Genomic DNA, 23,931 nt, shown 5'->3' with positions numbered 1-23,931 from the left:
AGAAATAAGTATTAAATATCTATGGAAATAGAATAGTCTCCTTCTCTGAAAGATGGAATCTAAAATCTAGTTTGTTGTGGATGTAATTACCATCACCCATGGTGTACAAAAGAAGATGAGTCCATCCAAAGGGAAAGACTCTTTCATTCCATGGTCATACTTATATACCCGCAGAGTCAAAATGTAATCTGGCCAACTAAATTCCTAACCTCCAACCTGATACTGATGGCTGGCCCCTCCCTTCTCAAAGATTGGAGGAGTCTCTGCCTCAGTGTCCCCATCTGGACAACAGAAGGCTCTGCCTGTTCCCCACTGATGTCATTATGGAACCCCAGCAGGGGACCCCTATTCAGTGCTGACCACTCCCCATCACATACACACTCACAGAGGCCGCTTTTCCAAACACACCCCTCCTCCTGCTTCCCCATCTACAGCCCTTGACCCTGGCCAGCCTCCCCCCAACACAGGCCACCAGATGGGCTCCTGAGACCCTTCCCTGACAAAAGGTTGCCTACGTGGAGCTCATTGCACTGGGGGCAAAGAGCAGGAGGGTGTGGGCTAGACCTTGGACTGGCAAAAGGAAGCCTGGGGTGGGGGGAGGGTCAGTGTTCCTGTTTCCTCCTCAACAGCAAATGATTTTTTATAGTATCTGAGAGTTGGGAAGGGGCTGGGTCCCCTGGTGACTCAGATGGTAAAGAATCTGCCTGCAATGCTGGAAACCTGAATTCAATCCTTGAGTCAGGAAGATACCCTGGAGAAGGGAATGTCTACCCACTCCAGTACTCTTGCCTGGGGAACCCCATGGACAGAGGAGCCTGGCTGGCCACAGTCCATGGGGTTGCAAAGAGTTGGACAGGACTGAGCGACTAACATACAACCTGAAGCAAGTACAGTAGGGTTAAAGAAGAATGATGCAAATAGCTGGACCTCAGCTGTAAATTGATTTTTGCCTCATATCTTTTTTTCTTTGCTCTTCTTTTCTGATGAAAAAAAGTATAAATTACTTCCGAAGAGGATTTCAGCTTTTGGAAAAATAATCCAATTTATTGAACTTGATTCTCCAACTTAAAGGCTGGAGAGCAGATGTCTGAGTATACAGTTGGAATAAAGATGGAAAATCAGGGGGAGACACTCAGGGTTTATGCCAGTTTCTAGTAGAAGATTTGGAAATGTTATATAGATAAGTTTTCTAAGAGATTTTTTTTTTTTTCCTCAAAACTGTTAGTGATGGAGAGGATAATTGTGTAGACTGATTTTATTCTTTTTCTAAGTAAAAGGGTGACATTTTTGATGTCCTGAATATGAGTAATTTATTGTACTTTAAGTAGATGGAAAGCTACATCTCATCTGAAAAAAAGAAAAAAACCTTGACAATGATTAAGAGTTGAACACATTTTCTACCAAAACAACGTTCTTGCTCATAAAAAAATACATCCCTGGTGGGTGTTTTGAATCCTACCTAAAAATAATAAGATGAAGAGAAAATTGAATGCTGTAAGAGACTAACGACATGTGTGGCATAGCTTAACATTTGGTTCTTTTCGAGAGGCAAATTGAATATTCTAAAGGCTTCAGATCTCAGATGGCCATCTGAAAGCTGGTGATATACTATGTGGGCATGTCTGTTGGACAAGGAACTGCTGTATCATTTCCAGATCTTTCCACTTGTGAGAGGAGTGTTTCTCTCCACACCCCCCCCCACCCCCCACCAAGGAAGGAAAGGCAGATAATTAATCTGGCTCTTAACTCTTCAGCCTTAGTTTTAAAAGATTTTTCTATAAAATATGGATCTTTTTAGGGCTTCCCTGGTGGCTCAGTGGTAAAGAATCTGCTTGCCAATGCAGGAGACGCAGGAAAATTGGGTTTGATCCCTAGTTGGGAAAATCCTTGTGTCGGGAAGATCCCCTGGAGAAGAAATGGCAACCCACTCCAGTAGTCTTGCCTGGAAAAATCCCAAGGACAGAGAAGCCTGGGTGGCTACAGTCCATGGGGTCACAGAGAGTTGGGAATATGACTGAGTGATTGAGAACACGCACACACACACACACACACACACACACACACACACACACACACACACACACACACACACACACACACACACACACGGACCTTTTTAAGGGGCGTATCTTTTCTAGGTGTGGTCTTATCTTGAGAGAGTCGTTCCAGAATCTGCCTACCTCTGGATTTACAAGTGGCTCTGTTCAGGGAGAAACCATTTGATCCTTCTAATTCTATTATTAGGAATATACCTCATGAAACATAGATATCAGAATTGATCTGTCAAGCACATGAAAAGGTGTTCAATGATATGATTCACTAGAGAAATACAAATGAAAACTGCAAAGTGAAATCCCTCTCTGCACCCACCAGAGCATCTAAGATTAAAAAGACCGATCATACCGAGTACTGATGAGGATGTAGAACACCTGGAATTCTCACATGCCGATGGGGATGTAAAATATTGCAGCCCCATTGGAAAAAATTTGGCAATTTATTTTAAAGTCAAATATATACTTATGGCCACTGTGTGGGGAACCTGGTTTTGATCCCTGGATGAAGGGAAAGGCTGCACACCCCAGTATTCCTGCCTGAAGACTCCCTTGGACAGAGGGTCCTGGTGGGCTACAGTCTGTGGGGTCGCAAAGAGTTGGACATGATGGAGCGACTAACACTTCCATATTTATACCATATAACCCAGCAACTCCACGCCTAAGAATTTACCTGAGAGAACAGAAGACATGTCCATGCAAAGACTTGTGCTTGTATATCCATAGCTAGCTTATTCTTATAGTTCAAAACTGAAAATAATCCAAATACCCATCAACTGTGGTACATCCATACAATGGAACACTACTCAAAAATAAAACGAACTGTTGATATACATGTTGAGTGAAAAAAAAAGTGTAGCTTAAATTGAGAATTAGGTTTTATTTGGAAGACAAAACTGAGGACTTAAGCCTGGGACACAGCATCTCAGATGATTCTGAGAAATTATTCCAGGGAAACAAGGTGGGGGCAGGATACATAGGACTTTTTGCAACAAAAGACCAGATTGTTAGAACTTCAAAATATTACTGTTAATAAAAGAGAACCAGATATCTCAAGTTAAGGAATTTAGCACTTTTCTTTGTATGGGAAGGTGCAAGAATCTGGGCTCAGTGAAGTCACTCCTTTGATATGCAATTTAGCTATCTGGGGCCAGCACCCTGTGTTTTCTCATCCTGAATTTCCTCAGAGTGCACCATCCCAGCGATTGTAATGTGATGGCTTGATGGCTGCAATGTCTTTTGTTTATTGACACGGCAGGCAACAATTTAGTTCTCATATACAACATGAATAAGACCCTAATACATTATGATGAGTGAAAGACAAACATAAAAGACTACTGACTGTATGATTTAATTTATGTGAAATTCTAGAAAAGGTAAAATAACAGTGATAGACAATGGTTTTCTTGGACCAGGAATTAGGGAGATGAAGCTGACAGCAAATGAGGAAAATCTTTTTGGATGATGGCAATTTTCTGGATCTTGATTGTAAGTATTTGTAAATTCATCTAATTGTACTCTTAAAATTGGTAAATCTTGTTTTAGGTAAATTCAGTTCAGTTCAGTCACTCAGTCATGTCTGACTCTTTGAGACCCCATGAACTGCAGCATGTCAGGCCTCCCTGTCCATCATCAACTCCCAGAGTCCACCCAAACCCATGTCCATTGAGTTGGTGATGCCATCCAACCATCTCATCCTCTGTTATCCCCTTCTCTTCCTGCCCTCAATCTTTCCCAGCAACAGGGTCTTTTCCAATGAGTCAGCTCTTCACATCAGGTGGCCAAAGTATTGGAGTTTCAGCTTCAACATCAGTCCTTCCAATGAGCTCCCAAGACTGATCTCCTTTAGGATGGACTGGTTGGATCTCCTTGCAGTCCAAGGGACTCTCAAGAGTCTTCTCCAACACCACAGTTCAAAAGCATCAATTCTTTGGCACTCAGCTTTCTTTCTAGTCCAACTCTCACATCCATACATGACCACTGGAAAAACCATAGTCTTGACCAGACAGACCTTTGTTGGCAAAGTAATGTCTCTGCTTTTTAATATGCTATCTAGGTTGGTCATAACTTTTTTACACATTCATAAATTCATTTATCCAAAATGTGCTTTGAGACACTACTGACTCTACTCAAGATTAGCTATGACCAGCAAACACATGAAGTGATTGCTGAAGATACACTTGGTGCTTAAAAAATGCTAAATTTAAAATCTGGAAGCGGCCTGAGCTGACCCTTAAAAATGGTGTGCTATTCACTTGACCCAGAAAACTCCACAAAATCATGCAAATCAAGAGGTTCAAATCTTCGTGTTCACTTTAAGAACACTCGTGAGACTGCCCAGGCCATAAAGGGTATGCATATCCGAAAAGCCACCAAGTATCTGAAGGATGTCACTTTAAAGAAGCAATGTGTGCCATTCCGTCGTTACAATGGTGGAGTTGGTAGGTGTGCACAGGCCAAACAGTGGGGCTGGATGCAGGGTCGGTGGCCCAAAAAGAGTGCTGAATTTTTACTACACATGCTCAAAAATGCAGAGAGTAATGCTGAACTTAAGGGCTTAGATGTAGATTCTCTGGTCATTGAGCACATCCAAGTGAACAAAGCCCTCAAGATGTGGCGCAGGACTTACAGAGCTCACGGTCGGATCAACCCCTACATGAGCTCTCCCTGCCACACTGAGATGATCCTTACTGAAAAAGAACAGATTGTTCCTAAACCAGAAGAGGAGGTTGCACAGAAGAAAAAGATATCCCAGAAGAAACTGAAGAAACAAAAACTTATGGCCCGGGAATAAATGCTGCAGAAAATAAATGCAAATAAAAGTAAAAAAAAAAAAATCTGGAGGTTTTATGAGAATAATATGCAAATTTCTACAAAGTACATAGACCCTTCTTGAATTCAGTGACTGTTGAATTAAAACCAGTGAGTTTTAGGTGTCTGTGATAATGAGAAAACATTGGCACTGACTGAACTCTTGGTTTAAGTTCAAGTCTGGCGCCAGAGAAATGGAATTCTCCCCTAATTGCATTTCTCTCTAGGCTTCAAAGATGGTGGGCCCTCCCTGTAGGAGAGCCATTCTGATTAGTGAGAGGATGATCTGGAGGTATTTTCACTCTGTGACTATTCTTAGAACTTTATGGTTGGTTTTCTATGCGATTATATAATCTCCACACAAGTGCCATCTGCCATGTTTGGCACTTAGGATAAAATATTTGAGATATTTTATTCATTTTGCTTGAAAAACAGATTTTGAAAAATCTGATCTTTCCCTTCCTGAGAACACAGCTCTGGAGAGGCTGTGTATAAGTTTCTTCAACACATGACTCTGATTTCTATTTTTATCCACAGCTTGAGCTATAAACTTGGTTAAAATTTTTTTAAGTTTTTGTTTGCCATTTTGAAACCGTCAATTTAAAAATCAACTTTAAGCTTTGCCTGCTTTTTTGTTTTCCTCTTGGTATGCATTTTTACTGTTCTTTTCCAAGGCGGTTTGCACTTTTAGAATGATGCAGTGAAGATTAACTTCCAGATTTTGGTAATAAAAATCTCCAGAAAGCAAGACCCGGACCTGTTCTTATCCAGGTGAAGAAGAGCCTGGTTTTCTCTAACACAGTGGATCTCTGATTCATAAGCACTAAGTTTAAAAAGAATCTATAGTTGTAAACTATAGATCTAATCATTCAAATGGTTGCTGCTTGGCCCTTCCATTCCTGGATTCTTTGGAGGGAGAAAAACCAATAAACAAAACAGAACTTGAATATTCTGGAGAATCCATAGGTTCACAAGCAGAGGAAGAAAAAAAACAAGTTTAATATGTTAGAGAACAGGGTCTGGAAGAGTTACTAGGCCAGGTTGATCTCTCCATGTGGTGGGTTCTTTAAATAAAAACATATTTTCCAGAAAGTTTTCCTTCACTTTCTTCCCTGTGTGTGCTCAGTCATTAAGTCATGTCCAACTCTTTGCCACCCAATGGGATGTAGCTCACAAGACTCCTCCGTCTATGGGATTTTCCAGGCAAGAATACTGGAGTGGGTTGCCATTTCCTTCTCCAGCGGATCTTCCCGACCCAGGGATTGAACTCACATCTTCTGCTTGGCAGGAGGATTCTTTACCACTGAGCCACTAGGGAAGCCCTCATTTTCTCCTCTACTTATTGTAATTTAAAGCTTAAAGCTGATTTTGGCCTTACTTATTGTAATCAGGACAATTATGTATTCTAATAACTAATCAGGGTTCTACTCAAAACTTTTAAATAACTTTGGAAGAGTTGAGAGGTTGTTAACCAGTCAGATGTTAGTGTTAAAATTTCCATAAGTTCACTTTTTATCTAATTCCCACACTTGGTCAATGGGAGGTTTTATATTTTTAACTTCAACTTATTGTTATGAACATTTCCAAATATACAGAAAAGTTGAAAGACTTGTGAATAGCCATGTATCTATTTATGAGGTTCCTCTTGGTGCTGTAACAAATGGCAACAAATTTTGTGGCTTAAAAGAACACAAATGGATTAAACATTCTGATGGGCAGATGTCTGAAGTGAGTCTTATAAGACTAAAATCAAGGTCCCAGAAGGTTGTGTTCCCTCTGGAAGTTAGGGGAGGATCTATTCCTTGCTTTTTCCAACTTCTAGAGGATGCATTTATTTGTTGGTTTGTGGCCACATCATTGCTCTGACCTCTGCTTCTGTGTTCACATCACCTTCTCTCCCTCTTTAAGGATTCTTTGATTACATTGGGTCCACCTGGATAGTCCAGGCTAATGTTTTCATGTCAGGATTCTTAATCACATCTGCAAAGTTTTTATTTTATTTTTTCCGTATAACATATTCACAAGTTCCTAGGAATAGGATGTGAGCTTTTATTTGGAGGGGAACATTAGTCAGCCTGCCACAAACTACCACCTGTATTCTAAAATTAACATTTTGCTTTATCATGCCTCTATCCATCTATTCATTTTTAAAAACTGTCTATAAGCTTATTTCTCTCTCTCTCTCTTTTTGGATGCATTTCAAATGAGTTGAAAATACCAGTATACCTCTCGCTATTATACCTCAACTTGGATATTATTAACTAGAGTTCATTATTTGTTTATGTCACAACGTATTAATGTTTATGACATATTTACATATAGTGAAATTCACAAATCCTAAGCATGCTGTCAGTGAGTTTTGACAAATGCATAAACCTGTGTAGTAAAAAACTCCTATTAAGATATGTGACATTACCATTTCCCCAGCAAGTCCCCTCATTCTTTTCCTCAGTGAAACTGTTGCAGGAAGGGGGCCTGAAACTGGGCTCTTGTCTAACACTAGGAAATGAATTGTCCAAGGAGACACATGTGCTGACGAAGCAAGAGATTTTATTGGGAAAGGGCACCCAGGTGGAGAGCAGGAGGGGAAGGGAACCCCGGAGAACTGCTCTGCCGCATGGCTCACAGTCTCGGGTTTTATGGTGATGGGATTAGTTTCCGGGTGGCCTTTGACCAATCATTCTAATTCAGAGTCTTTCCTGGTGACACACGCATCGCTCAGCCAAGATGGATGCTAGCAAGAGGGATTCTGGGAAGTGGACGGACACGCAGTGTCTCCTTTTGACCTTTCCTGAACTCTTCCGGTTGGTGGTAGCTTATTAGTTCTGTATTCCTTATCAGGATCTCCTGTCATAAAACAACTCATGCAAATGGTTACTAAAGGGCCTGACCAGGGTGGGTGGTTTCAGTCAGTGTGCTTCCCCTAACAAAACCTTGTCTTATTCCAGGTTTTCATTATTTTTCACTAGAGATAAATTTAGTATCTTCAAGTATTTCACTCAGATAATGTTTCTGAGGTCCACCCACGTTGTTCATCAGTAGTTCTTTCCTTTTATTTTTGGGTAGTATATCCTATGTATCCATTGTTTGAGTAGATCACAGGTTGCTCAGACATTGCTCTGTTAATGTACACCTGGGCTCTTTCCAAGTTTTGGTGATTATGAGTAAAGCTGCTGTGAACATTTTTGTAGAATTATCTCTGTGAAATTATGCTCTTATTCTATTTTTTGAATAGGTATGAAACCACCCTTGTACTTCTTTGAGTGTGTGTGGCTCTTCCAGGCATTACAATATATATCCTCAACTTCTCACAGCCTATTTCTATGGATTTCAAGGAGCCTGCTGTGCTATAGTCCATGGGGTCACAAAGAGTTGGACACAGCTGAGTGACAAACACACACACAAAATAGTACTATTTTGCAAAAAGTATAAAAATCTTGCAGATTTTTGGTCCATATACCCATACCCTCCATTCTTTATGGTATAGTTGTCATATGTATTACATCTACATGTTACAAACCCCACAATAAAGAGGATGCCATAATTTTTGCTTTAGTTATATGTATTTTAAATAAATTAAGAAGGGAATACAGTTTTTATCCATATATTTACCAGTCATGGCATTAATAATTCCTTCCTGGAAATTTAAGTTTCATTTTGGTGTCATCATTTCAGTCTGAATAATTTCCTGTAACATTCTTGTAGTGAAGATCTGATGGTGATGGATTCTCTTAGTTTTCATGTATCTGAAAATGTCTTCCTTTTTCACAGGATATTTTTGTTATATGGATTCTTAATAAACATATATTTTTCTTTCTGCACTTTAAAGAAGTTGTTTCATTATCATTTGTCATCTTTTTTTCTGATTAGAAGTAATAGTAATTCATATTATTGTTCCCTTTATGTAATGTGTTGTTTCCCCCTGGCTACATTCAAGATTTTTTTCCTTGTCTTTGGTTTCAGCAGTTTGAATATAATATGCTTAGGGGTGTGTGTGTGTGTGTGTGTGTGTGTGTGTTGTGTTCATTAAGCTCCTTGAATATGCAAATTTATATTTTTCCCTAAATTTGTGAAATTTTGGTCATTATGGTTTCAGATTTTTTTTTCTACCTTATTTCTCCTTTCCTTCTGGTACTCCAATGACATGTATGTTAGATCTTTTGATATGGGCCTTTTTTCACAGTCACCTTTTCCCCCTCTGATTTTAATATTGGATTATTTCTATTGATTTATCTTCAAGTTCACTGGCCCTTTACCCTGTTATCCCTAGTCTTTTGTTAAACCCACCTACTGAATTTTTAAATTTCAGGTGTTCTTTTTTTCAGTACTAGAATAGTAGTTTCTGTTTCTCTACTGAAATTGCCTATTTGTTCCTGCATTATAAACCGTTTTTTTCCTTTCTATGTATGAGCAGAGTTATAGAAACTTCTTCAGCATTCTTGCCTACTAATTCTAGTATCTGGGTCTTCTTCAGGTCAGTCACTCTTGATTGCCATTTCTTTTGAGTATAGATTACATTTTCCTGTATCATGACATGATTAGTAATTTCAGATTGTATTCTGGACACATTTTGTAAGTAACATGTTGTTCAGTTTAGTTCAGTTCAGTCGCTCTGTCGTGTCTGACTCTTTGCGACTCCATAAATCGCAGCACACCAGGTCTCCCTGTCTATCATCAACTCCCGGAGTTTACTCAAACTCATGTCCATTGAGTTGGTGATGCCATCCAGCCATCTCATCCTCGGCCATCCCCTTCTTCTCCTGCCCCCAATCCCTCCCAGCATCAGGGTCTTTTCCAAGAGTCAACTCTTTGTAGTATGTTGTAGAGGTTCTGAATTCTGTTTTGTTCCTCTGAAGTGTACTGATGTTTTGCGTTAGTAGCAATAGCTGGACTCAGACTCCAAACTGCCCCTCCTCTGAAGTTGTCAGGAGCTGAAATACCTGTAGTTCTTTGAGCCTTAGCTGGGCTCCCTGAAGTCTCCTCTGTATATATGCAATTCAATGGTGAGCAGAGATTTGGGCAGAGCATGTAAAATTTGGGGCAGGTCTTTAGCTCCCTCCTTTCCAGGGTTTCCCCTGTCACTGACCAGCTGCTGTGGTCTCCCAAACTCTAACTGTTGATTTTCTCTCCCAGTTTTAGCTCTTTGGTCCAACTCAGACTAAGTCCTGAGGCAGAAAGGTATCAGCACTCAGGGTTCTTCTCAGTGAAACCCCCTCACCATCCTTCATTTTCTCACTGCTCTGGTTGCTCTCCAGGGACTTATGGTTAATTTTTACATTTTATAAAGCATTTATAGCTGTGAACCAAAGGAGGGGTTAGTCTGAGAGGATCTTCTCCCCTGTTCCCAGTGGAACTCAGATGTAAGCTGATAAAGGTGAGTTTTTAGCCCTTGGTTAGGGAGAGGGTTAGGCCTGAGTGTTAGCTTGGGCAAGTATTGAGAATGTAGTTCAGAAAGTGGCATAGAGAAATGTCAAACATAAATGTTTAGTTTCTCAGAATTTTGGTTCAGGCCGACATCTTTCTCCCCTTCTACCTCCTCTTCCTCCCTCTGCTTTCTTCCCTTCCTCCTTTCCCTGTTTTAGTGTCTCATACCACCTCCCTCATCCCATGATGCAGACCTGAGCAGAGCTAGTACCAGCACTTCTCTTCGAGGGCTGTGTACGCTCTGCTGTGATAAGCTGCTTCAGTCGTGGTCTACCCTGTGGGGCCCTGTGGCCTGTAGCCCACCAGGCTCCTCTGTCTATGGGATTCTCCAGGCATGAATACTGGAGTGGGTTGCCTTGCCCCGCTTCAAGGGATCTTCCCAACCCAGGGATCGAACCTGGATCTCCTGTATTGCAGGCAGATTCTTTACCATCTGAGCCACCAGGGAAGCCCTCTCTTCAAGGGCATTTAGGATTAAATAAATGCTTGTAGTCCAGGGAATGTGACTACCACCTGTGAGATTGTGAGTTTTGAATATTTAGTAGTCAGTCTCTGATGAAGACTGCCCATACTTAAAAATGCAATTTCCCTCAAGTTTTAGCCTTGTGGTTGGAATTTATTCTGTATCCCATCCCCTTCTTTTACCAGTTGCTCATGAGAGGTTACCTCTGTTAGGCTCTGAGGTCACAACAGCTGTAGTTGGTTGCTAACTTACAGAATAAATTACTTTTAATCTTCTTTTTGAAGGAATAGTCTGTTCTAAAGTTCTGTGCCTCTATTTTTCCATCTACAGTTCAACCAACTAGACCATTTTCAGCTCAGTAAGGTTTTTCTTGTGTTACAGTGTAGCACAGAATAATCAGGTGAGTTTGAGATGGTCCATGGTGTTATTTTAGGCAGCCAAATCACCTCAACTTCTCAGCAGACAGTTATCCTATTTGCCACAGTGATAGAAAATTGATTATAGAAAGGTGATTTAGGTAGAATGCAGAGATGTGGTCTTAAATTTTTGTTAAGTTTCAGACCTCCTTTTCAGAGGGAAGCGTATCTCAAAGTTTGCAACTGGAAAATTGGGAGAAGAAAAACATAAAACTTCTTTATCTTTATTATTATTATGTTAGAAGCTTATGACTTCTACTCAGAACACTTATTTTCTTAAATCTTCTCGGACATACACACTGTTTGGGATATGCCTTGGAAATAGATTCAGTGCACTGTAAGGAAACCCGCTCTGCGACTGCCATGCCTAACTCACAAAGCAGCTACATTCATAGCTTAATGTTCACAGTGCTAAAGGGTTATTTGTTTTACAAAAAGCTTCTCTGAAGTGTTCCCTAAAGATACCAAACTCCCTGAGTGCCTTGAAAATGAGAGTCACACTACAAAATCCTATTTAACAGAGCTTTTTGGGAACATACAAGGTGTGATTGCAAAAGATTATGGCTGATTTTAAGAAAAATTCCAGAAGTTACAAATAATTAAGTGGACGCTAAGTCATATCCGACTCTTGCAACCCCACGGACTGCAGACTGCCAGGTTCCTCTGTCCATGGGATTCTCCAGATAAGAATACTGGAGTGGGAGTGAATTTGGAGTTAATTGTGGAGTAAGATGGATGATGGAGTGTGTGTGTGTGCGTGTGCATGTGTGGTGATTTGTTTATTTATATTCATGGGTCCCTCAAATTACTAACCTCACACAACTCATATATATATACATATATAATGTTTATATACACATACATGTAATATAGACAACATGATAATAATGTGTATACTATTCATGTACTTAATTTGGCAGGGTGGAGGGATAAAGATGAACAAGTGTTGTGTTTCTGTAGTTAGGGATGTAACTCAAATGCCTTTGGCAGTGATTCTTTCTTTTTTTTTAAAAATTTATTGAAGTGTAGTTGCTTTACAATGTTTTGTTACTTTCTACTGTACAACAAAGTGGATCAGCTACTTGTATACGTATATCCTCTCTTTTTTGGATTTCCTTCCCGTTTAGGTCACCACAGAACACGGAATAGAGTTCCTTGTGCTGTAGAGTAGGTCCTCACTAGTTATCTATTTTATACAAAGTATCAATAGTGTATATATGCCAATCCCAACCCCGTTTCCCTTCTTGGTATCTATATATTTGTTCTCTACATCTATGTCTCCATCTCAGTAGTGGTTCTTAATCTTTGATAGATATTTAATTACCCAGTGAACTTGAAAATATCCTGATATTCAGCCACAGCCCATACTAATTCAGTCAGAACCTACAGGAAGCGACATCAACAGTGTTAAAGACACACTCATCCCCCAACCCTGCACTGCCCCCCAAACCAATTGATTCCAATGTGCAGCCAAGCCTTAGAACTGAACCTCTGGGTAGGGGGCTTCAGTTCCAGATGTACATTAGGTGTACATCCAGATGTACACCTTGGAGCTCTTACACGTGAACAATGCCTGGGCCCTACCCCTCAGAGATTCTGACTCATTTATCTGGGGGGAAGCCTGGGTGTGGGGTATTTACTGAGTTCTGCCATTGGTTTCAAAGTGCAGCCCAGCTTGGGAACCAGCTGATAAGGTAGGCGGGTGGGGTGGGGACGGAGGCAGCCACACACAGCCCTAGCGTGTCTGCCCTATCGTAAGGGGCCAGCTGCCCTGAGAATCCTTGTAGGAATATGGGCCCCGGATTACCAGATCTTCTATTTTCCAAAAGACACTAGAAGTCTGGAAGTTTATGTGGACCCTTCTGTTTATTTTTTTACTGTGGTAAAATATACATGACAAAATTTATCATTTTAACCACTTTTCAGGTAACCACTTGCTATTAAGTACGTTCACATTTCTATGCAACCAGCACTATCATCCACCACAGAGCTTCTTCCATCTTCCCAAATGGGAACTGTGCATATTAAATACTAACTCACCACTCCCCTCTCCCCTCAGCGTGTGCTCACTTCTCACCGTTCTACTTCCTGTCTCTGTGACAGAAAGTACTTACTTTAGGGACCTCATGTAAGTGGAATCATACAATACGTCCTCTTCTGACTGGCTTATTTCACTCAGTATAGTGTCTTCAAGTTCTATCCACGTTGCCGCCTCTGTCAGAACTTCCCAGCTGGAGAGTATACCGTGTATAGAGCACATTTTGTTTCTTCATTCATCTGTTGAGGGACACTTGGGCAGCTTCTACCTTTGGGCTACTGTGAAAAACAATCCTGTGAGGATGGGTGTGCAAATACTTGTTTTCAGTTCTTTGGGTGGCGGGGGGGGGGCGGGCATTGCACCACTTCTTTCCTTGACTTTCACGCTGTAACCACACACAAATTGCTTCACTTTTTAAAACAAGACCTACAATAATCAAACTAATTTTTAAAAAGTCTTTATTAAATTTGTTATAATACTGTTTTTGTTTCATGCTTTAATTTTTTGGCCACGAGGCATGTAGGATCTTAGTTCCTCCAACAGGGATTGAACCTGAACTCCCCTGAGTTGGAGGCAAAGTCTCAACTACTGGACCTCCGGGGAAGTCCCTTCACTTCACTTCTGATGTCGGTTGTGTGGGTTTTTTCCCCTCCTACAACCAAGCAATTCTTTGTGACACCAGTCGGGGTCCTATGATTCATTCGCTTTGATACTGACTGCAGTTAGCGCAGACCCCACAGTTAAGGGCTCAGTCCCAGAAGACTGTCCTCACTTCCCCCGCCCTCCTCAGACAGTCATGAATCCCACATAGTCACCTGTACTTTTGATTGACTCGGTATAAATCAGAAGGTCATAGCAATACCTCCTTGGGTTTGTCTGTTTGCCTGAACAGCTCACAGAACTCAGGGAAACACTCACTTACTTTGACTGTTTTATTTAATATGAAAAAGGACACAGATGAACAGGTAGATACAGAGGCATACAGGGCAAGGTCTAGAAGGGTCCCGAGCACAGGCCCTTCTGTCCCTGTGGAGTTGGGAGTACCACTGTCCTGGCACATGGATGTGTTTACAGATACAGAAGCTCTCAAAATCCCATACTTTGGGGATTTTTGGAGACTTTCTCATTTAGTCATGAACAGTTGTTAACTTACTTCTTCTCGGAGGATAGGAGGTGAGGTGGAAATTTCCAAGTTTCTTATCATGGCTCGGTCTTTCCGGTGAGCAGCTCCCCCTTCCTGAAGCTTTGGAGAATCCCACCAAGATTAGTACAAAAGACACAGCTATCACCTAAGAAATCCCAAGGGATTTAAGAGCTCCATGTCAGGAACTGGGACCAAAACCCAAATATTAGAACAAAAAATGTGCTTAGTGCTCTTATCATCTAGGAAATCACAAGCATTTTAGGAGCTCTGTGCCAGAGGCCAGGGCCAGACACACACACAGATATTTCCATTTCACAGGCATACTCCCGGAAGTGGAATTGTTGGGCCATATGGTAATTCTGGGGTTTCCTAGCTAGTGCTAGTGGTAAAGGACCTGCCTGCCAGTGCAGGAGATATGAGACATGGGTTCAGTCTGGGTAGGGAAGATCCCCTGGAGGAGGGCTAGGGAGCCTGGCAAGCTACAGTCCATAAGGTCACAAAGAGTCAGACACGACAGAAGCAACTCAGCATCCATGCATGGTAATTCTGTGTTTAGGAGCTGCCATCCTAAACCTCCTATTTTTAAAATGTTTGTAAAGAGTTCCTACTTGAAACAACAATAGCAACAGATGTGGAACTGCTGGTTTGGCACCTTGTGGGCTGAAGACTCTGGTATACTGCAGCCCCTTTTTCATGGTTCATGAGGCCACAAGTCATTCCTCCCTGGGCCTCAGTCTCCGAATCTCCAAACTGAGAACACTGGACTGCATCATCCCTGGTTCTGTTTTGCTGGAACAGTCTGTGATGTTGGGAGTCAGTATGATTCCAATTTGATTGTGGTTCTTTTTCTTGCTTGTAGATCTTGAACCCGAGGCCAGCATTCTGTGTCCCAGTGCTCACATCACAAAAGCCCACATGATCTGGTGGTCTAGATAAGACAGAGGGAATCAGAGCAGACACTTGTTTGGGTCCAATCCTACACAAGTAGAATCTAAATCAGCCAAGATAAAAAAGCTGTTTGTGCTAGCCACAAAGCAGTCGGTTTGCCCTTTTAAGGAAAGAATAATCTATTTTCCAGTCCCAGCAAATTTCAACCACATTTGAACAAAAAAGATCACATTTCCGAGCTGTAGGTAAAAGACTCCTGTGGTAGTAACATGAATCTTTGTACGTTTGTGACAATTTCTTAGCAGGAGCTCCCTGTTGGCTTTTTAGAAGAAGATGTAGGTCTGGCCTTTTGAAAGTTTGTTTACTTATTTTTATGAGCCTCTTAAATGACTAATCTTGCAGGAGTAAGGCCCAGAGAGGACAGCTGCTCCCACCATCCTCTGGGTCCTGCCTACTCAGGACAGCATTCACTTCTCCCTCTTTGTGTCCCTCAAGGACTTCAGCTTGTGCCTTATTATTATTTAAACAGGTACACAGCACCTCCAGACTTCCAGTTTTCTCTCCCTTCCTACTTTTTGCTTGATTCTGATTTTTTCTTAAACTTCTCATTAGAAGGAAACAGGTTTGCAGACCTTCCCCCAAAAATGCATTAACAACTTATTAGTCATCTCAGGGTCTTATGACATTGAAGATCCATGTCAGGAAATGTATTTGGTTTCTATTGATCGGCGGGAGGTGATTCTTGTGGTGGGGGACTGGAAGTGTGGGATATGGGGCCAGGCTGGTGGAAATCTACCGGACAGCTCCTTGTTCCCTGACTTTGGACAGATGGGGCCTTTGGTTCGGCACTTACAGAATGGGGACTATTTATCTTTTAAGATTGCAATAAGATTAAATTAACAATGTATGCATGGTGCTGGGCCAGGGGACATGGCACGGAACAAGTCCTCAATCAATGGAAGCCATTATTAATCATCTTGAACTCCTTTTCAGGCACTGAAAAAGAAATACAGGGGGCTGGGAACTGGAAGACTTGAATTGATTCTGTTACTAATTAGCTGTGCAATCTTGGACAAGTGATAAACTCCCTGGGTGTCAAATTCAACATCAGTTATTTAATAAGCACATATTAATTGCCTATTAGTTGGTAAGTTCTGTCTTAGGAGGTGAGAATAAAAAGATGAATGGGACATGTCCAGCTCCTACGAGTTCATCAGCTAGTTGAAGAGGACAGATACCCTAAGGTTGTGGATATGAGTTAGAAGGACTCCATGAACCTTTAGATGGGAGCATTGGGGGACCAGCAACTCAGGGGTGCATTAACATTTGCCTCGAATTATGGCAAATTTGGACTTCTGATAGCTCAGTTAGTAAAGAATCCACCTGCAATGCAGGAGACCCGGGTTCAATTCCTGGGTCCGGAAGATCCCCTGGAGAACCGATAGGCTACCTACTCCTGTATTCTTGGGCTTCCCTTGTAGCTCAGCTGGTAAAGAATCTGCCTGCAATGCGGGAGACCTGTGTTCAATCCCTGGGTTGGAAAGATCCCCTGGAGAAGGGAAAGGCTACCCACTCCAGTATTCTGGCTTGGAGAATTCCATGGAGGTTGCAAAGAGTCCGACATGACTGAGCGGCTTTCACTTTACTTTAGTTTTACTTTACAACAATTTTAGGTTGAGGCATTTATGGGGCTCCTGTGTACTTTCAGGGGTTTGGTTACCTGTTTCTAATTGGCACCACCTTCTGTGTGTAGGCAATGCTCTTTGAACCCCTATAGTGAGGCAGAGCCACTACCCCTTGCTGCCCAAGGGCATCAAGGTGGAAAATATGGTTTTGTATAAACTGTTATATATAAACTTCTCGTTGGCTGGCGCTGATAGGAACACCAGAGTCAGCTCCTGATGCTTTGTATTCACTTTGCAGCAGTTTTGCCACTAAGAGTGACCAGTAGGGTGTCTGTGCTTCATTTCTACTCCTAGTTGAAAGAAAATCATTCTTTGTTAATCGTTGTATTTTAATTGTGAAACACCATGTTTGAGGAAGAGTTTCAAGGCAGAAATGGCCTTGAGGTCTCGTTTTCTTGTTTTTTAATTTGGAAGGAAAGAAATTCTCTCACCCGAATTCCCCGATAGCCTGCAGGCATTGGCATTCTAAACAGCATGCATACAGGAAAACAGATCATATTTAAAAAGGGTCTTCTTTCTTTTCACTCCATTTACTTCTGTACCATTCAAGGGAATGTGAAAAAACATGGGATTCTTCCATTTTAAAAGAAAATGCCTTAACAAAAAAACATCAAAACATCAGTCTTTGCCATTTCCCATTGCCTGGGGAATTGGCACGTGTCTTCAATGCTAAAAGAATATTCTCTTCATGTTGCTTTGCATTGCAAATGAGCTTCATTCTTGGAAGACCTAGCAGAGCAGGGTGGCACCTTCACCATTGATTTCCTGCTATCCAAAGGGATATGGTAATTCACAGAGTCCAGAAAAGCGGAATGGGATGCCTGCGGCTAGCAAGTGATCACCCTGGTGGGTCTGGCTACCCCTCAAGACCACTGTGTTCACCACACTTATAGAAACTGAGACTGGGACTAATATAGGGACAGGGACTAACCCTTTTAGGTATGAGCATGGAAACGAAAAGGCTGGCAAGTTTCCACCAGAGGGAGAGACAAAATAATTTAAAATCATCTATCATTGGAAGGACTGCACTGAAGCTCCAATATTTGGCCACCTGATGTGAAGAGCCAACTCATTGGAAAAGACCCTGATGCTGGGAAAAGATTGAGGGCAGGAGAAGGGGGCGACAGAGGATGAGATGGCTAGATAGCATCACTAACTCAAGGGACATGAATCTGAGCAAACTCTGAGAGACAGTGGAGGACAGAGGAGCCTGGAATGCTGTAGTCCTTGGGCCCATAGAGTTGGACAGGACTAAGAGACTGAACAACAGCAACACATACAGCAATTGAAGGGCTTCCCTGGTAGCTCAGCGGTAAAGAATCTGCCTACCAATGAAGGAGCCTCAGGTTCGGTCCTTGGATTGGGAAGATCCCCTGGAGAAGGGCACGACAACCCACTCCAGTATTCTTGCCTGGGAAACCCCATGGACAGAGGAGACTGGCAGGCTGCAGTCCATGGGGTCGCAAAAGAGTCAAACACGACTTCGTGACTAAACAGCAACAACATAGCAAATGAAATAGCTATTGAAATAACCAAGAAATACATTTTCTTTCTTGCGTCATTTTACAGTTATTTAGTTCCCAAGTGCCACTCTACTGAGCCTTTTATCACTGCCGCTGTCTTGGAAGAACTTTCATGTTCCAAGTCCTAGAACACTGATGCTTCCCTTGTGGGACCGACCTCCACCTTGAGAGGAGTAGCCAGGCCCTAGGATCCTTGTAGGGAGCGGGGCTATGGCACAGGATACCCTGTGGTCAGGTTAGTGAACCTGATGGGATGTGTGTCTTTGCACATATCTCCAGGTCTTGCTTTCCCCTTACTCCCTGTACATCGTTTTCTCCCCATAGAGTCCTAGCAACTGTCAGGTCTACATATTAACCTCAGAAAAATGTTGAAAAGGCATCACTCTTGGAGGCAATGCTCCAGCTCCCCTGCTTCCTCCCAGTCCTGCTTCTGCTTCCTCTGACTTATGTTACAGTCATTAGTTGCTTGTCCAATTCCCCACCCTCTGGCTCAGCTGCCTTGCAGCCTGCCCCCAACCCCATCCCTCCCCATGAGGTGTTCTGTGGTCCTGTCTGTCTCCCCCGTTAGATTGTAAGCATCTTGAGCAAAGTGGCTGTGCTTTTCAGCTACATGGTCTTGGCACCCGCAGACACAGTCAAGTGTACCTAGTAGGTATTCAGTAAATGCGCATTGCATGGAGTTGCACATATGGTTTGCATTTTCCAGGAATGTCTGTTTGTTCTGATTATCTGCCAGCCAAGTGTACTCTTGGGTGGAGAAAGGGAAATGGACTAAGAGATGTGGTTCAAGGAGTAGTCAATAGCCTGCTCATAATTACTAGTGGGAATGGAACAAGCATAAACTTTCTTGCATAACTAATCAATATCTTAATATATCTCCATTAGGGAGGGTGTATTTTATGTTATTGATATTAAATATCTACCTATTGTGTCAGAAAGGTTTCAGGGTAATTGTTATTGATGGTTAAAATCTTGTCGGCTGCTGGATATAGACTTTTTTCTTAAATGGATGATGACTGGCTGAGATTTATTTTTCCTGTATTGCTATAAGCCAGATTCTCCATTAAGCTATAAAATATTATGATACACTTGAAGCAATGTAATATGATCCAAACACATAGTTATAACTCATTTCATTATTAGTCACATGTGCCCAGACATTAGCATAACAGTTAACTAGTCCTGGGATAAGTGTGTTGCTTAAGAATATTTTTTAACAACACAATTGCATTAGTGCCAGTTATAGTTTAATTATCCGATGGTTATAATCACACACTTAATGATAATTGGGCAGTGGAATGACTGCTGACATGGATTTTTGAGGCAGAATCTCAGTTTTAGTTCTAAATTCAAAAATCCAATCTAGAGAACGGTGTGAAATCTGCCATCATTTGGTGGATTTCAGTTTGTTAGATGAGGCTCCAGGCTCCATGGTGGGTAGTACCTGAGTTGTAGCCATTTAGAGATGGATTTCTCTGCAGTCCAAATATTCTGTGCTGTTCTCATATTTCCCTGAACCACCTCAGAGTTATGAAACCACAGCACTCAGGCTGCCACATGTATTAATAGTTCAGAAATCCTTTTGCTTTAGGTGATTTCTCCTTTCATGGAATGCTGCTGTGGTAAATTGCATGAATGGTCCCAATTTTTCACCTTCCCAATGGCCACATTCTTTACGATGTGACTTGGCAGTTCCTGCCACTACAGAGGAATGCTGTTTCCCTGCCTTTGACTTTGAGTGTGGCCATGTGACTTGCTTTGGTCACCGAGATGTCAGGTCAACATGACTGCTCTCCGCTTCCCTGACTGTCCCCATCTCGAGTTCCAGCTAGGCTAATTCTGAGTTCCCAGAATGCATCATGCACTCTAGCATTAAATAGTCTCTGGTTCTAAAATTGTCTCTGTGACATACACATCCCACCATAGCCCTAGGGTTCCTTCTTTTTCTGGGCAAGACTGAGTCATTCATCAGTGAACAGTCAAGAATCATCTTTTCTAGGAAGTTCCCTGCTGCTTCACCTCCCCTCTTCCTCACCATCCTTCAGGGAGCTTCCCTGGCTGCACCTGTTGGCTTGTCTTCTGATTGCTGGCTGCTTCTCCCTGTGAGTCTCCGAGGTCAGGGATATATTCATCTCTGTATTCCCAGTGCCCAGCACAGTTCTTGTCTCATAAGAAGCAAGTGAGCCAGTTTCATCCCTTTTCTCTTTGGTTGTCACCTGCCTCATTCCAAAATAGGATCTGAGTCATGTGAAAGAAATTGAGGACACAGGATAAAGATTTAGTAGTTGAAGAAATTGGGAGGGAAAGGAAATAAGGGGAAGACAGATGATGAAACCAAGACTTAGGTTGGAACCCTCAAAGGCCAGGAGGTCTCCTAGTTGTTATATTTCACTCTCTAAGCTAAGTTGTTCTATTGAGCTCTAAGTTTCCAAGTAGTCGAAGCAAACAGGAAACTAAGAATTGTTATTAACGTTCACAGTTTTAGATAGTTCACAAAAGAAAAAAAAATGTGTAAATGACTGATAAGCACACTGAAAGATGCTCAACATCATTAGTCATCAGGGAAATGCAAATCTAAACTGCAATAGATGTCACATCCTACCCATTAGATTGCTTTAGTTCTTATTTGAAGCAGACTTGATTTGCAATGTTGTGTTAGTTTGTTAGTTTCTGGTATACAGAAATGTGATTCAGTTATATACATATAATTTTCATATTCTTTTCCATTATAGTTTATTATACAGTACACCTTGTTATTTATCTATTTTATATATAGTACTTTGTATCTGCTAATCCCAAACTTCTAATTTATCCCTCCTGTTCCCACCACCCTACTAGACTGATTTAAAGCTAAAAAGAATGACAATAGCAAGTTCTAGCAAGGATGTAAAAAAACTGGAATTCTAATATTCACAGTCAGAAATTCTGGCAGTTTCTTACGAAGTTAAGCATTCACCACCTTAAGACCCAGCAACCTTACTAAGTATTTGGCTCAGAGACTTGTACACAAAAGACTAATACATGAATGGTAGCAGCAACCTTGTTTATAGTGGCTAAGAACGGCAAATAACTTAGTCGTTTGTTAATGGGTGAATGGATTAACAAATTGTGGTACATTCATACAAGTGAACTACTACTTAGTAATAAAAGTGAACAACTACTTAGTAATAAAAGTGAACAAATTGCTGAACAAACAAAATCCAGCCGTAACCTGGATATGTTTCAGGGACGTTATGTTGAGAGATTCAAGCCAGACAAAAAGGATATAGATCTCTCTTTTTATCTTTTGGTATATATGTATATATATGGATAGCATGTATAGTATCTATACATAATCGTATGTCATCATATATATGGGCTTCCCTGGTCGCTCACTGGTAAAGAATCTGCCTACCAATGTAGGAGATGTGGGTTCGATCCCTGGGTCGGGAAGATCCCCTGGAGAAGGACATGGCAACCCACTCCAGTATTCTTGCCTGTAGAATCCTATGGACAGAGGAGCCTGGCGGGCTACAGCCCACAGGGTCACAAAGAGTTGGACATCACTGAGCAACTAAAGAACAACAACAAAATCATATATATGTATGTGTATATATAGGGCATCACAAATATAAAATATGATTTAATTTATATGAAATTCTAGAACAGGTAAATATAATCTATAATGACAGAAATCAGATCAGTGAGTCCCTGGAATGAGTGTAGACTGTGGAGAATTTACTTTTATAAAGGGGCATAAGAGAATGTTCTGGTGTGATGGTCATGTTCTCAACTAGGGTTTGGTGAACTTTTTCTGCTAAATATCAGCTAGTAAATATTGTAGGCTTTTCCCATTATATGGGCTGAGTTACAGCTACTCTGCTTGGCTGTTGTAGCAGCAAAGCAGCCAGGTGCACATGCGTGCTAAGTCACTTCAGTTATTTGACTCTTTGAACAACCCTGTGGACTGTAGCCTGCCAGGCGCCTGTGTCCATGGGATTCTCCAGGCAAGAATACTGGAGTGGGTTGCCACTTCTTCCTCCAGGGTGCCTTCCTGACCCAGGGATTGAACCCACCTCTCTTATGTCTCCTGCCTTGGCAGGCGGGTTCTTTACCACTAGTGCCACCTGGTATCTGTGTATTTGCTTAGTAGTTCAGTCGTGTCCAACTCTTTGCGACCCCATGAACTGTAGCCCACGAGGCTCCTCTGTCCGTGGGTATTCTCCAGGCAAAAGTACTGGAGTGGGTTGCCATGCCCTCCTCCAAGGGATCTTCCCAACCCAGGGATTGAACCCAGGTCTCCTGAATTGCAAGTGGGTTCTTTACTGTCTGAGTTACCACGGAAGCCCCTCAAAGCAGTCATAGATAATATGTAAATGAATGAGTATGGAAATATTTCAATAAAATTTTATTTGTGGACATTTTCATATATATTTTGCATGTCACAAAGTATTCTTAAAATTTCTTTCTTCAACCATGTGAAAATATAAAAACCGTTGTTAGCTTGTTGGCTCTGCGAAGACAGGCAGCAGGGCAGATCTGGCCCACTGGCTGCCGTTTTCCAGCTCTGGTTCTAAATCCCATTTGGTGTGGTGTTTATATGGGTATATCCATCTATAAAACTCATCAAAGTGAAAGTGAAGTCGCTCAGTTGTGTCCGAATCTTTGCGACCCCATGGACTGTAGCATACCAGGCTCCTTTGTCCATGGGATTTTCCAGGCAAAGGTACTGGAGTGGGTTGCCATTGCATTATTTATATATGTAAGAAAAGCCTCACAGTTTCCATAAGATAAAAATATATATATATCTCAATCTGTTGAAACTCAGCTTTTCAGGATAGAAATTTGTCCTCTGGGTTCTAACTAAGTTGACAGTTAGCTGGTTCCTCTAACTACTCTGTAGCTGCTGGCGGGCTGGCTCTTGCCTACAGATAGGTTCTTCTTGGCCTACAGAGGGTTAAAAACACGTACCTGATTTTGACTAGCCCTTGCCAGGCAACACCCTCCAGTTGCACAGACCACACTGTGCCCTAAGTTCTTTACTGGGCTTGTTTGCCTTCCATTACTTTCAACCACTTTCTACTCTTATATTTGTTTCCCCCATAAGTGGTGTATATTTGGATCTCCTACTCATTTTTATTCCTTTGTATTGTTATGCATATTTCAACTTCTTTAAATCATTTGTAGAATAGAACATGAGGATTGGGACCTTGTCTGTTTTGCTCACCACTGTTTCCCTGGAGCCTGACATAGTGCCTGCATAGCGGAGCTGAATGTATCCTTTTGGGTATATGAGGAAGTCCACAGATAAGTCAGTGTCCTTCAGGCAGCCCTCATGATGCTCATCTTTTTGAGGAAGATCTGATAAGAACTGAGAAGCAATGAATCTGAGATTCTATTTTCTGGCAGGAAATTACTGTGATCAAATTAGTGGTCTACTCTTCCAGGGTGTGGATGATGGAAAGCATAGACAGTAGTAGGTACAGTTCCCATGCAGCTATCCAAGTTT

At 41.7% G+C, this 23,931-nt stretch overlaps 1 protein-coding gene and 1 long non-coding RNA gene across 2 annotated transcripts in view; both read left to right on the top strand.

The window, feature by feature from the left end:
* The window catches only part of LOC122426327, a 92,560-nt gene that overhangs the window by 10,537 nt on the left and 58,092 nt on the right, over positions 1-23,931 (top strand). The gene's annotated exons all lie outside the window — the stretch shown is intronic.
* Positions 4,273-4,882, top strand: LOC122426326 (60S ribosomal protein L17-like). Its single transcript, XM_043445163.1, has one exon. It carries the CDS (start codon positions 4,291-4,293, stop codon positions 4,843-4,845), a length of 555 nt encoding a protein of 184 aa, XP_043301098.1. The 5' UTR covers positions 4,273-4,290; the 3' UTR covers positions 4,846-4,882.

Source organism: Cervus canadensis, chromosome 24, assembly GCF_019320065.1.
Source record: "Cervus canadensis isolate Bull #8, Minnesota chromosome 24, ASM1932006v1, whole genome shotgun sequence".
Lineage (NCBI taxonomy): Eukaryota > Metazoa > Chordata > Mammalia > Artiodactyla > Cervidae > Cervus > Cervus canadensis.
This window is presented reverse-complemented; position numbering and strand designations above follow the sequence as displayed.

Excerpts from the sequence above, each read along its gene's own strand:
- LOC122426326 (XM_043445163.1), top strand. The coding sequence starts at position 4,291 with ATGGTGTGCTATTCACTTGACCCAGAAAACTCCACAAAATCATGCAAA.